Raw genomic sequence first — 12,896 nt, forward strand, 5'->3', positions numbered from 1 at the left:
ATTGTCTTGTAGCAGTTGTTGCTGTTGCTTGTGTTGGTGGGAAAGGCACTCCACTCCACGCAGGCATCCAGGGATCAAGGCTCCCACCCTGTTGTAGCTCTGCTCTTTACTATGGTGGAGAAAGCCACATCCCTTCACCTGGGCGACCACACATATCATTTCCACTTAACGTGTGCTTGGAGAGATGATCCTATGGCCCTGGTCACTTGCAAGAGGCTGAGAACTGTATACACAGGTGCCTGTCTCTGCCATGGTTACTAAATTTAGTTCCTCTCTTAGCCCCTGTGCTCCTAAATCCTAAGCTGAGTGTGGCTCTGGTAATAACAATAAAAAGTGTAAATGTACCCTCCCAATTCTCATTCCCAAACTAGCCCCATGAGCTCCCCTCTCCTTCTACCACAGAGTTCCTCTGTGCACATCTCACTCTCCAAGCCACAGAAGAATTGTTAATTGTATGTATGCCCTCTGTCCCTCCAGTGTCCATCTCACCCCACCTTCCATCTATCCAGTGTCTGTCTCACCCTGCCTCTGTCTCTCCAGTGTCTGTCTCAGCCTGTCTCTTCAGTGCCACCTCATGTCTCCTTTGGTATCACAGCTAGATGTTTGTTACCCATTTTTGTTTTAAAACTTTACTTGGGGCTCGGCACCTGTGGCTTAAGCAGCTAAGGCGCCAGCCACATACACCTGAGCTGGCGGGTTTGAATCCAGCCCGGGCCCGCCAAACAACAATGATGGCTGCAACCAAAAAAATAGCGGGGCGTTGTGGCAGGTGCCTGTAATCGCAGCTACTTGGGAGGTAGAGGAAGGAGAATTGCTTGAGCTCAGGGGTTGGAGGTTGCTGTGAGCTGTGATGTCATAGCACTCGACCCAGGGTGACAGCTTGAGGCTCTGTCTCAAAAAAAAAAAAAAACAAAACAAAACTTTATTTGGGGCTTGGTGCCTGTTGTTCAGTGGTTAGGGTGCCAGCCACATACATCAAAGCCGGCCCAGACCTGCTAAAATAATGACAATCACAATAAAAAAAACAGCTGGGCCTTGTGGCAAGCACCTGTAGTCCCAGCTACTAGGAGGCTGAGCAAGAGAATTACTTAAGCCCAAGAGTTGAACATTGCTGTGAGCTGTGACGCCATGGCACTCTACCAAGGGAGACATAGTGAGACTCTGTCTCAAAAAAATAAAAATAAAAAATAAAATTTATTTGGAAGTAATTTCAAACTTATAAAAACAGCACAAAACTAACAAACAGTCCAAAGAACATCTGCACATGCCTCACTAAGACCTGCCAATTACTAACATCTTGTCTTCACCACCCATGATCTTGAGGGGCATATCAAGCTTGCATCCTGTGGGTGATCCTCTCCTCAGAGTGTTTGGTTTCTGTTCGGTATAATTAACTTTCTCTTCTTTTAGCAAATAAGCCCTCTGTGGGAACACACCTTAACATCATGCAAATATCCTGCTCCTCATCAAAACTCTCCCCCTAGGTTCAGTGCCCATAGCTCAATGAGTAGGGCACCAGACACATATACCAAGGCTGGCAGTTTCAAGCCCAGCCTGGGCCTACTAAACAACAACTGCAACCCAAAAATAGCTGGGTGTTGTGGCCAGTGCATGTAGTTCCAGCTACTCAGTAGGCTGAGGCAAGAGAATTGCTTAAGCCCAAGAGTTTGAGGTTGCTATGAGCTGTGACACCATAGCACTCTACTGAGGGTGACATAATGAGACTGTCTCCGGGAAAAAAGAACCCCTAAATTTAGCTTCCATTGATGATTCTTGCCTGTGCCAGTCTCTGTCATGTGGTTGCAAAGTGCTGGTGGTTTCCCTACACTGAGACTTGCCCTCCTGTGCTGACCATCTGGCCCTTGGCATTCTGCTGCCACCCAGCACCCTTACTTAACCTGGTGTATTTTAACAGAAAATAGATTTGTTTTTTCAGTGCTTTATAAACTTACTGCTGTTCTAGTTATTTTGTTGCTCAAGGTGCCCCACATGTGGCCAACAGGAGTCCCTGCTGGGTGGCTTCTGTGCCTTTATGACATGGCTCGTTTTTGAGCACATCCTTACTTGCTTTTTGGTATAAAATGTTCCAAGCCTGTCCTACCCTTTGTCAGCCCTAAAATCAGCCGTGTCATCAAAGAACTAGTTTCTTTTAGTAGGCGTTGGTGTTAGAGACCAAGATCTGGTGCCAGTTGTATTCATTGCTACTAGGGGGGCTTCTGAGCAACAAAATATGTGTACATAAGGCATGTAGGTGCACACACAGGCGTTATGTGAGCATGTGTGCCTGTACACAACAATAAGACTTCCAGTTCCAACCTGTGACTACTCCTATCCTATAACTTATGTCCCTTCATTGCTGAGAACCCCAGTGCCCCCAAAATCCTATTTACTAAGTTGATGAATTCTAAATTGCCTCTAAGATAATATTCTTTCTCAAACCACTAGAAAAAGTGAACTTACTGAAAAGATTTCAGGACTTGTTTGCTGTTCCCCTACTACCCATACTCTGGGTCAGATGTGGTAAGAAGCACAAATAGTCTAGCAGTGATTCTCACCTTTCCTAATGCCGCGACCCTTTAATACAGTTCCTCATGTTGTGGTGACCCCCAACCATAAAATGATGCTACTATATGTTGTACAATACGAAGTTGTTGCTACTATATGAAGTACAAAAACACAATTAGATACTCCCACTGGTTAACCTCAGGGAGGCTGGGCTGGTTCAGGCCATAGAGACTGGGTCTGAACTCTGTACAAAGGTACTATGACAGACATGCACCATGGGGAAATATGTAGCTGATGGGAGGTCTGAAAAGTGCAGACCACATGCTGCTGAGCTGGGACTCAAAAGGACAGCAAGAGTAGCCCTAGGCAGACTGGCACTAAGAATGGCAGAGTCCATGGCTGGGTCATATAGGGTATGGGAAGAGGGCTGTGTTCAGTGGTGCAGGGAATGGAAATTACAGAAATGGAAACCTGCGAAAATGAGAATAAATTCCAATGGGAAGATGCTTAATTGCTCTCTGTTATGGACTGAATTGTGACCCCACAATTGTGTTCATATTTTGTAGTACTACCTACCTTTCCCCATGTGATGGTATTTGGAGATAGGGCTTTTAGGTAGGTGATTAAGGTTAAATGGGATCATACGGGGACCCTAATCCAACAGGATTGGTGTCCTTCTAAGAGTGGGAGACACCTGAGATTGTTCTCTGTCCCTGCACACACTCACAGAAGAAGGACACAGCAAGATAGTAGCTGTCTACAAGCCAGGAAGAGAGGCCTCACCAGAAACCACCCATAATAGCACTTTGATCTTGGACTTCCAGAACTGTGTGGAAAAATAAATTCTTGTTATTTAAGCTACCCACTCTGGTATTTGTGTTATGGCAGCCTGAGCAGACATATACATGCCTGCCATCATTATCTGGGTTGAGGAGAGTTTTGTGAGTCAGTGTCAACTACTGCAAAGATTTGGAGGGCAAACAGCCCAGTTGTGTTAAAAATCACTAAGGCTGGCCAGGTGAGGTGGCTTACACCTGTAATCCTAGCACTCTGGGAGGCCAAGGCAGGTGGATTGGAAATTACAGAAAATTACAGAAAATTACCTGAGTTCACAGGTTCAAGACCAGCCTGAGCAACAGCGAGAACCCTAAAAATAGCCAGGCGTTGTGGTGGGCACCTGTAGTCCCAGCTACTTGGGAGGCTGAGGCAAGAGAATGGCTTGAGCCCAAGAGTTTGAGGCTGCTGTGAGCTATGATGCCATAGCACTCTGCTGAGGGTGACAAGTGAGTCTCTGTCTCAAACAAAACAAAACCAGGCAACCCCTGTAGCTCAGTGGGTAGGGCACCATTCACATACACCGAGGCTGGTGGGTCCGAACTCAGCCCAGACCAGCTAAAACAACAATGACAACTGCAACAACAACAACAAAAATAGCTGGGCATTCCGGCGGGTGCCTATAATCCCAGCTACTTGGGAGACTGAGGCAAGAGAATCGCTTTAGCCCAAGAGAGTTTGAGGTTGCTGTGAGCCGTGATGCCCTGGCACTCTACCCAGGGTGACATAGTGAGACTCTGTCTCAAAAAACAAACAAACAGAAAAAACACTAAGGTTCTGTCTATTGCCTTTCAGGAGACAACAAAACAAAACACTATCGCATTTGTGTTCCTTTAACCTTTAATTTCATGCATGATGATTTTTCCTAAAGAATTAATGAAAACAAGGGAAAAGCTATAACAAAAGCTGAAGTCCTTTATGGATCTAGGTGGGATATTAAAGTAAAATATACACAAGTTACTAAGATTTACTTAATCTTTGCATAACTAAGATTTACTTAAATCTTTGCATGAATTTAAATACCCAATTATAGGACGGCGCCTGTGGCTCAGTGAGTAGGGTGCCGGCCCCATATGCCGAGGGTGGCGGGTTCAAGCCCAGCCCTGGCCAAACTGCAACAAAAAAATAGCCGGGCTTTGTGGCGGGTGCCTGTAGTCCCAGCTGCTCAGAAGGCTGAGGCAAGGGAATCGCGTAAGCCCAGGAGTTGGAGGTTGCTGTGAGCCGTGTGACGCCACAGCACTCTACCCGAGGGCGGTACAGTGAGACTCCGTCTCTACAAAAAAAAAAAAATACCCAATTATAGAGGAAATATGACTTAAATTTTGGTACAGGCAGTCAAAGGAATAGTTAAAAAGGCATTAATGATTAAGACTAGCAAAATGGAAGAATAATTTTCAAGTGTAGTTCAAGAAGTAGAATACAAACATTCTACTGTAATTGTGTAAAATGTGGTGCACACCATCAAATCCCAGCAGATAAACTGTAAAATGAAAATAGTGGTTGTATTAGGGGCATGAGACCATGAGTTGGAGCTGTCCCTCATCCCTGAGACCAGAGAGATTTAAGCAAGCAAGGCTTTACTGGGGCTTTTGCTAAAACAAAAAGGAGATGGTGCTGGTTAAGGGGCAACTCCTTTTTTTTTTGTTTTTTTTTTGGCCGGGGCTAGGTTTGAACCTGCCACCTCCGGCATGTGGGACCGGCACCCTACTCCTTTGAGCCACAGGCGCCGCCCAAGGGGGCAACTCCTTAAGAGTAGATTACCTTGTACATTTCCCAAATCTTGCAGAACATAAGGTTCTAACATTGCTTATGAGATGGTGGCTTAAACAAAGGAAAAAATCTTTCTCTTTTTGTAAAACAGCAAACACTGCATTTCTAATACCTGTGAGTCCTACAGAGAAATTTATACCAAGAACAGAGCAGCAAAAGCCACCTCAGAGTCTGTGAGACTCCATGGAAGCAAGTTTACTCTTCAAATTTTCCCGTACAAAGCTTTTCAATCACATTGTGTATAAGCTTTAATTTACTGCAAAATAATGTAGGAATAACTGATTTAAAATCTGTGTATAGTGCATTAATTCTTTGTTATATGGAATTCAAATCTGTGAGACTGGCTGCCATGTACCCTGATCACACAATTTACACACAAATCAGAAAGCTTTGTACTGAAACAGCATCCATGGTGATTCCCTAAAGATGCCACTCTCACTTCTGGAACACTGCCACATTGTAGCTTGGGAATATTAGAGTCAACTGTACCTTTCATAAACACTTTCCCTCCTAAGAACGTAAAGTGCAATCATGGCAAATTCTGACTTCATTTGGTTCTTTTATATGAAAGGCATTTGTTTGGTTTCTCACCACTTTGAATATCTCTGATTTGGAATATGGTGAATCCTGGGACAGAAGCCATCCCCAGATCCAATGTATTTGTTCCATTTCTTTTGTAGGTTCTATCACATAGCACTAATGGGCACTCAAGGCTGAAGGTTCTGAATGTTGGTTATCTCCATGTTTCCCTGCTGTTTGGGTCTGGGGATGATGACCCAGAACTCAGTGGTCCCATGGTCATTTCTGTCAGTACAAACTCTGAGGGTGCCTGAGGAGTGTGTTGTATACAAAGGCTTGTGTATAAATACATATTGTTTCTTGTTAGCATGAAACAAGTCTAGGAAAGGATGAGCTATGGCTTAAGGTTTCCCCACATCCCCAGCACAGGTGGAGTGGGGTCTACCCAGTGTGAGTTCTCTGGTGCTTAGTAAGGGAGGAGCTGTGTGTAAAGGCCTTCCCACAATCCCTGCATGAATACGGCTTCTCTCCTGTGTGGATCCTCCGGTGCTGAGTGAGGTGGGTGCTCTGCCTGAAGGACTTACCACAATCCTGGCATTCATAGGGCTTTTCTCCAGTATGTGTCCTTTCATGCTGGCTGAGTGAGGAGCTGTGACTGAAGGATTTCCCGCACTCTTTACACCCATAGGGCTTTTCCTTGGTGTGAATCCTCTGATGTTCAATGAGAAGGGAGCTCTGACTAAAGGCTCTGCTGCACTCATTACATTCATAGGGCTTCTCCCCAGTGTGGATCCTCTGGTGCTGAATGAGGGGAGCAAGTTGGCTGAAGGCTCTGCCACACTCATTACATTCATAGGGCTTTTCCCCCGTGTGGATCCGCTGATGTTTGGTTAGGGATGAGCTGTGGCTGAAGGCCTTGCCACAGTCACTGCATTCATAGGGTTTCTCCCCTGTGTGGATCCTTTGATGCTGAGTGAGGTGTGTGCTCTGCCGGAATGCCTTCCCACACTGATGGCACTCATAAGGCTTCTCGCCTGTGTGGGTCCGCTCGTGCTGGCTAAGTGAGGAGCTATGGCTGAAGGTTTTCCCACACTCGTTGCATCCATAGGGCTTCTCGCCTGTGTGAATCCTCCGGTGCTCGGTCAGAAGTGTGCTCTGGCTGAATGCCTTCCCACATTCACTACACTCATAGGGCTTCTCCCCGGTGTGGGTCCTCTGATGCTGAATCAGTGGTGTGATCTGAGTGAAGGCTTTTCCACACTCATGGCACTCATAGGGCTTTTCCCCACTATGAATTCGCTGGTGTTTGGTCAAGGATGAACTGTGGCTGAAGGCCTTGCCACACTCTCCACACTGATAGGGTTTCTCCCCAGTGTGGATTCGCAGGTGTTGGGTGAGGTGGATACTTTGGCGGAAGGCTTTTCCACATTCGCTGCACTCATAGGGCTTCTCACCTGTGTGAGTCCGCTCGTGTTGGCTGAAGGAGGATCTAAAACTGAAAGATTTCCCACATTCACTGCACTCATAGGGCTTCTCGCCCGTGTGAGTTCTCTGATGCTGGATCAGTGGGGCAATCTGGTTAAAGGTTCTTCCACACTGAGTGCATTTATAGGGTTTCTCCCCAGTATGGATTCTCTGGTGTTTGGTAAGTGCTGAGCTGTTTCGGAAGCCTTTTCCACATTCGTGACATTCATAAGGTCTCTCTCCTGTGTGTGTTCGGTGGTGTTCAACAAGTGCTGAGCTGTGACTAAAGGCCTTTCCGCATTCCTGACATTTGTAAGGTTTCTCTTTTCTGCAGGTTTTCTGTTTAGTATTCAAGTTTGAGTCTGGTTTCTCCATCTTTTTGTCTGTTCTCCACATATGCATGCTGTGTCTTTCTGGAGTCATTGGTTGAGTTGAGAAATCAGGGTTAACGCTCAAGTCTTCCTCAAGCCCATTCCCCTGCCACTGCTTCTGAGTTGGTGTCTCCCTAGGTGTGATAGCTGCCTATGCCACGCAGCTCTCTAGGCACTCACGCCGACACTCCCAGCAGCCCTGGGTGTCCTTACCTTGCAGTACCACAGACCATCCCACAGGAATCTTTCTACCAAGATGACACTGGTGAACAGTTCTTCAAAGATGCCTTGCTTTGGAGCTGACAGTTTGAATTTGGGTCTGACTTCCAAGTCTAAAAGAAAGAAAAATGGAAATGTCTCTTAATAATCCTTGTTCTGTAGGAAAATAGTTTGTGCTGAGTGAAGAGACCATAATTTGAAAGGTTCAAGGTACAGTGGCTGGGACCATTTAAAAATTCAGTTTTGTGGCTGGGTGCAGTGTCTCATGCCTACAATCCTAGCACATTGAAAAGGCAAGGTGGGAAGATTATTTGAGGTCAGGAGTTCAAGACCAGCTTGAGCAACATAAGAAGACCCTATCTCTACAAAAATCAGAAAAGTTGGCTCGGCGCCCATAGCTCAGTGAGTAGGGCACCAGCCACATACACTGAGGCTGGTGAGTTCAAGCCCAGCCTGGGTCTGCTAAACAATGACAACTGCAACCAAAAAATAGCCAGGCATCGTGACGGGCACCTATAGTCCAGCTACTTGGGAGGCTGAGGCAAGAGAATCACTTAAGTCCAAGAGACTGAGGTTGCTGTGAGCTCTGATGCCATGGCACTCTACATATGTCATAGGGTGACATAGTGAGACTCTGCCTCAAAAAAAAAAAAATCAGAAAAGTTAGCTGGGTGTGGTGATATATGCCTGCAGTCCCAGCTACCCAGGAAGCTGAGGTAGGAAGATCACCTGACCCCAGGATTTTGATGTTGCAGTGAGCAATGATGATGCCATGGCACTCTAGCCAGGCAGACAGAACAATATCCTGTCTCAAAAAAGAAAACTGCAGTTTTGCAAACCAGGTCAGGAATAGGAAAGCGGAAAAACAAACTAAAAATGGGGGGCAGGCATGAGGGTCATGGACAGAATCTGCAAAGGGAGAACAGAGAAGGGTGGGAGAAGTTACTGAGGAGAGCACTCAGATAAACAGAAACTTAATGGCTTAAAGCAAAGTGAATTATCTTACAGTTCTAGAGATTGAAAGTTCAAATAGGTCTCACTGGGCTATAATCAAGATGTCAGTTGTTTCTCCTGGAGGCTCTAGGGAAAAATCCATTTCTTTGCATTTTCTAGCTTCTGGGCTGTCCACATTCCTTGGCTTACGGCATTGATTTTCAACCTGTGTGCCAGGGCAGACTGATGTGCCTTGAGAGGATCTTAGGTGAGATCCTCTGAGCTAGCCACTGGGCTGCAGGCACCAAGCCAACTTTACCTTTTTTTAAATTTTTTTTTAACTTTTCACTGAAACATAACATAATATGGGGGAGATACCCAGGTCATACTGCTAGGCACCAGGTGGGGGCAGCAGGCACTGCAGCCAGGCTGTGCAGAGGGGACTGGGTACCACAGCAGTCCAGCCAGGAAGGAGGAAGGGAAGGGAATGCATGTGTCGGTTCATAGCGTATGCTGTAGACTCAGTGGTGACCAAAGTGGACCGAAGCCCCTGTCCTCAGGGGGATCCTAGTTAGTGAAACAGACAAATTAGGCAGATTAAAGTACTCTGACCAGCTTTATAAACAAAATTTTACAATTCTCAAGTGTCTTAGCTCCCCCATATTCTAAAGGAGTTTTCAGTGTTCATGTCAGAACTGAAGCAGGCAGCTAAGTGGCCTTGACTTGAAAGGGATGAAACAGTGAGTGTTATCTCGCTCCAATGGCCTACCAACAGCAGTCTTAGAAAAAAATAGAGAAGAGACAAGAGAGGTCTCAGTACAAATTGCTGAACAGAACTTTGTAACTTTCTGTACACAGATGCAATTCTTTTGAGTTTTCCCCAGGAACAGAACCTCCTTATAGCCCTGAGATAACTACAGCATATTACTCTACCAGATTGTCCAAAGAAAGACAAGATAAGTGATACACCACTACAGATTGTGCTCAAAAGCCACTGAGCCAGCGCTTAAGACTAAAAGAATGAACAGCTGTGAGAAGACACACATACTCACCCGACCCAGCTGGGCCAAAGGGTCATCACCTGCTGTGGTTTCTTGAAGGGACATCAGCCTCTATTCTGGTGGGAAAGTGCATATAGGAGGCTGATGTGGTAGGCCTCGCCTTAGCCCATAGGCACCAGGTCAGGTATCTTCCTGCGATGTGACAGATGGGGAACCTGAAGGACATAAGTACAGGATGCACAGCCTGGTTGCATAAATGGTTTCCAGTGTGCCTCAGTTTCCCTCTTCCATAGAACAGGGTAGTAACCGGCACCAGTGTGAGCGTGTGCTCCTGGGGGCGGTATTTACAGGCGACGACGACTTTGTGGGGGAGGGAGGCTATGCCTCAGTAAACTGCTCAGCAGCGAAGGCCCCAGGCCCTTGGGGTACCCAGTACTCGGCGTCCGCGTTCTCATGAGAGGCGGGGCCTGTACCCGGAGAAGGAAAACTCCGCCCTCCGCTGCCTACGCGAAGCCCAGGCTCCGCCCCTCCATCCCCCGGCACGACCCTCCCCCTCGGACCCAGAACCCCACAGCACCGGGCCCCGCCCACTCGGCCTCGGCCCCGCCCCCACGACCCGCCCCGGGCCCAGAGCCGCTAAAGAGTTCCCACCGACGCGCGGGGGTGGGCCTCTGGGGCTCTTCGATCTCAGACCCTCCGCGCGGCCGGGCCTCCCCGCCTAGCCTCTCCCGGCCTCACTCACCCGCCCCAAGGAGACAAAGGCCGCGGCATCTTTACCTGCCACTGCGCCTGCGCCGTACTGCATCTCCCAGAGGGCTGCGCGCGCACTTCCGGCTTGACCTTGAGCTCTCTGTTGTGGCGCGAGTTTGCTGCTGACCTGCGGCAGGCGCTTGTGAACGCCGTCCGGTGCTCCGGACGCGGACTGACTGGGACTGCGGACCCTGGGCGGAGCCAAAGGGTGGGGGATCTGGTCTCCCCGGCCGGGGGCGGCCGGTGTGGCCGGCTGGGCAGGAGCCCAGAGCGCTCCAAACCCCCAGGACAGCCACGGGCCGTCGGACCTGCCTTGTAAACTTTATTGTTGTAAAATAGAGCAGCGACGTAAAAAGCACAAATTGAAAACAACTGTCACCAAGAGCCCGAACACAAGAGCGGTCTACGTTTTGCCACACCGACGCAGCCATAGACGGTTTTATAAGAAACATTCCGTGCAAGACACTTTAACACTTATAAACTACACATTGCTAAATAATTGTCGAAATCGTACATTTGAACAGCAGTATAATATGCAAAGCTGATGTGCCCTCACAAACTGAACTGTCATTTTCTGAACATTAAGCAAAGCCTGCTAGGTGTAGACCCAGGGTACGGCAGCAAACAGTAGGTGAGGCGGGCGCGTTCACGTCCCCATTTGTGGTGGTATTTTCTTCACCCAGCGTACAACAGACATCCATGATGTAGTGACTGGAGAGGATACAGGAAACCAAGACTGAACCTTGCATTTTTGCCCTTTTAAGAGAATTGATTGATGCCAATCAGTCTACGCTTGCCAGCTAAGAACGTTCCAAGACAATGGTGCGTTTTCTTTTCTTTTCTTTTTTTTTGTAGAGACAGAGTCTCACTTTACCGCCTTCAGTAGAGTGCCATGATGTCACAGGACTCACAGCAACCTGTAGCTCTTGGGCTTCAGCGATTCTCCTGCCTCAGCCTCCTGAGCAGCTGGGACTACAGGCGCCCGCCACAACGCCCTGCTATTTTTTGGTTTCAGTTCAGCCGGGGCTGGGTTTGAACCCGCCACCCTCGGTATATGGGGCCGGCGCCCTACTCACTGAGCCACAGGCGCCACCCAATGGTGCGTTTTCTTTAACTGAAACAGCTCTGACACAGAAAACAGCAGAGAAGAGGATAAAAATTCTTGTTTTAGAAAAAAACCTAGCTAGTTACATTTTCTTGGCATACGAAGATACTTGAAAAGATTTGGCTGGTTCACACATGAATTAAGACTTAAAACTTCATAATCCTGAAAATAGTGGTTCTTATGAAAAGATACGATAGCTGCAAATCATAATGCACTGATGTAAACAAAGGCAAGCTTACTGGCTTTTCTTTAAAGGTGTCCTGTATATTCGAGTCCGTAAAATCCCACATTTGTGATTGTCATACTGAATGCCGGTCTGCTCGTCACTCTACTGCTGTAAAAAGGCTTTAAAACACACATAAAATGCCATTTTTCAGATCCTTTACCCACAAACCCAAATGCAACAAAATACTTCGTTTTTTTCTGTTAATTTTGTCTTCCATAAAATGTGTACTTTTTTGTCTTTTCTCTAACTTTCTTTTACTTGATCAAAAGGCATGAATATACAATTCATGATGCAATCTTTTTCCCAAAAGGTCTGAGCAGCTGTTGGTGGTGCCACACTGGACTTGCTGAAGATACAGCCCTTATATGTAGTCAGGTGACCCTGTCCAGCTCCCTCAGACTTGCCTCTCTGTTTCCTTTCTCCAGTCTCCTCATATTCTCAGCCAAGTTTCTAAAACTTACATGCCTGTAGTGGTCTTTCTAAAGAGGCAGATGCCGTTTGGCTCCAGCCAAGTGAGACCTTGTGGACCCGTAAGTCCAGTGTCCCAGGTCTGGATTTCTCCAGAGAAGCCAAAGGTCTGGATTTCAGTTTGAAATCTCTTGATTTTTTAAAGCTGGCAGAGATTTCAAAGGTTTTGAAAACACACTACCAGTCAAATAAGACAAGCTGAAGGCCACTCCTGTGCTGCCCTCACTGCGGCCTCCTCTTCAGTTCTCTCCCTTCTGAACCACAGTGTAACCACTGGCTGGGTCTTTCTCAGCTCATTCTCAGCTTCCTTGTAGCTCTGTCTGCTTCGTGCCTCCCTTTGCCTCTTTCTGGCCATGACATGTTCCCACCATGAGCAGTTGCACTGCAAATCAGTGTCGCTTCTAAACAATTCCATTGTCACAGCATGGATAGCAGAACTGTGTCACACTGCATTTTTGTGTTAAGAAAGTTAATTTGTTCAATGTATACATTTAAAATATGATGTAGCAGTTACAGCTCCTTGGATATTTTTTTCCTTTTTTAATCATTTTGAGAGTTTCAGAACCGAGTAGTGTCTAGCCCCCCCTCACTCTGGAGGCCCTGGCTTGGGTGAGGAGGAAGATGGCCTGTAAGACTCTGGTCCTCCAGATCATGAGCTCCCAGAACCAGGCCAGCAGCTGTTCTATGACAACCATGCAGGAGAGACAAGGAGGCTGGGAGCATGGTGACAG

General features: G+C 47.1%; 1 protein-coding gene across 1 annotated transcript; it reads right to left on the reverse strand.

Moving 5' to 3' along the window:
* Positions 1 to 3,686: 3,686 nt before the first annotated feature.
* ZNF135 (zinc finger protein 135) lies at positions 3,687 to 10,384 on the reverse strand. The gene is made up of 3 exons (XM_053607427.1): positions 10,359 to 10,384; positions 9,668 to 9,831; positions 3,687 to 7,795 (listed from the first exon to the last, which is right to left on the reverse strand). The coding sequence occupies exon 3, from the start codon at positions 7,513 to 7,515 to the stop codon at positions 6,070 to 6,072; it is 1,446 nt and encodes a 481-aa protein (XP_053463402.1). The 5' UTR covers positions 7,516 to 7,795; positions 9,668 to 9,831; positions 10,359 to 10,384; the 3' UTR covers positions 3,687 to 6,069.
* Between the last annotated feature and the right edge of the window lie 2,512 nt (positions 10,385 to 12,896).

This window comes from Nycticebus coucang, chromosome 10 (assembly GCF_027406575.1).
Source record: "Nycticebus coucang isolate mNycCou1 chromosome 10, mNycCou1.pri, whole genome shotgun sequence".
Lineage (NCBI taxonomy): Eukaryota > Metazoa > Chordata > Mammalia > Primates > Lorisidae > Nycticebus > Nycticebus coucang.

Bases quoted from the DNA above. Each gene is read 5' to 3' on its own strand.
- ZNF135 (XM_053607427.1), bottom strand. From the start codon at position 7,515: ATGACTCCAGAAAGACACAGCATGCATATGTGGAGAACAGACAAAAAG.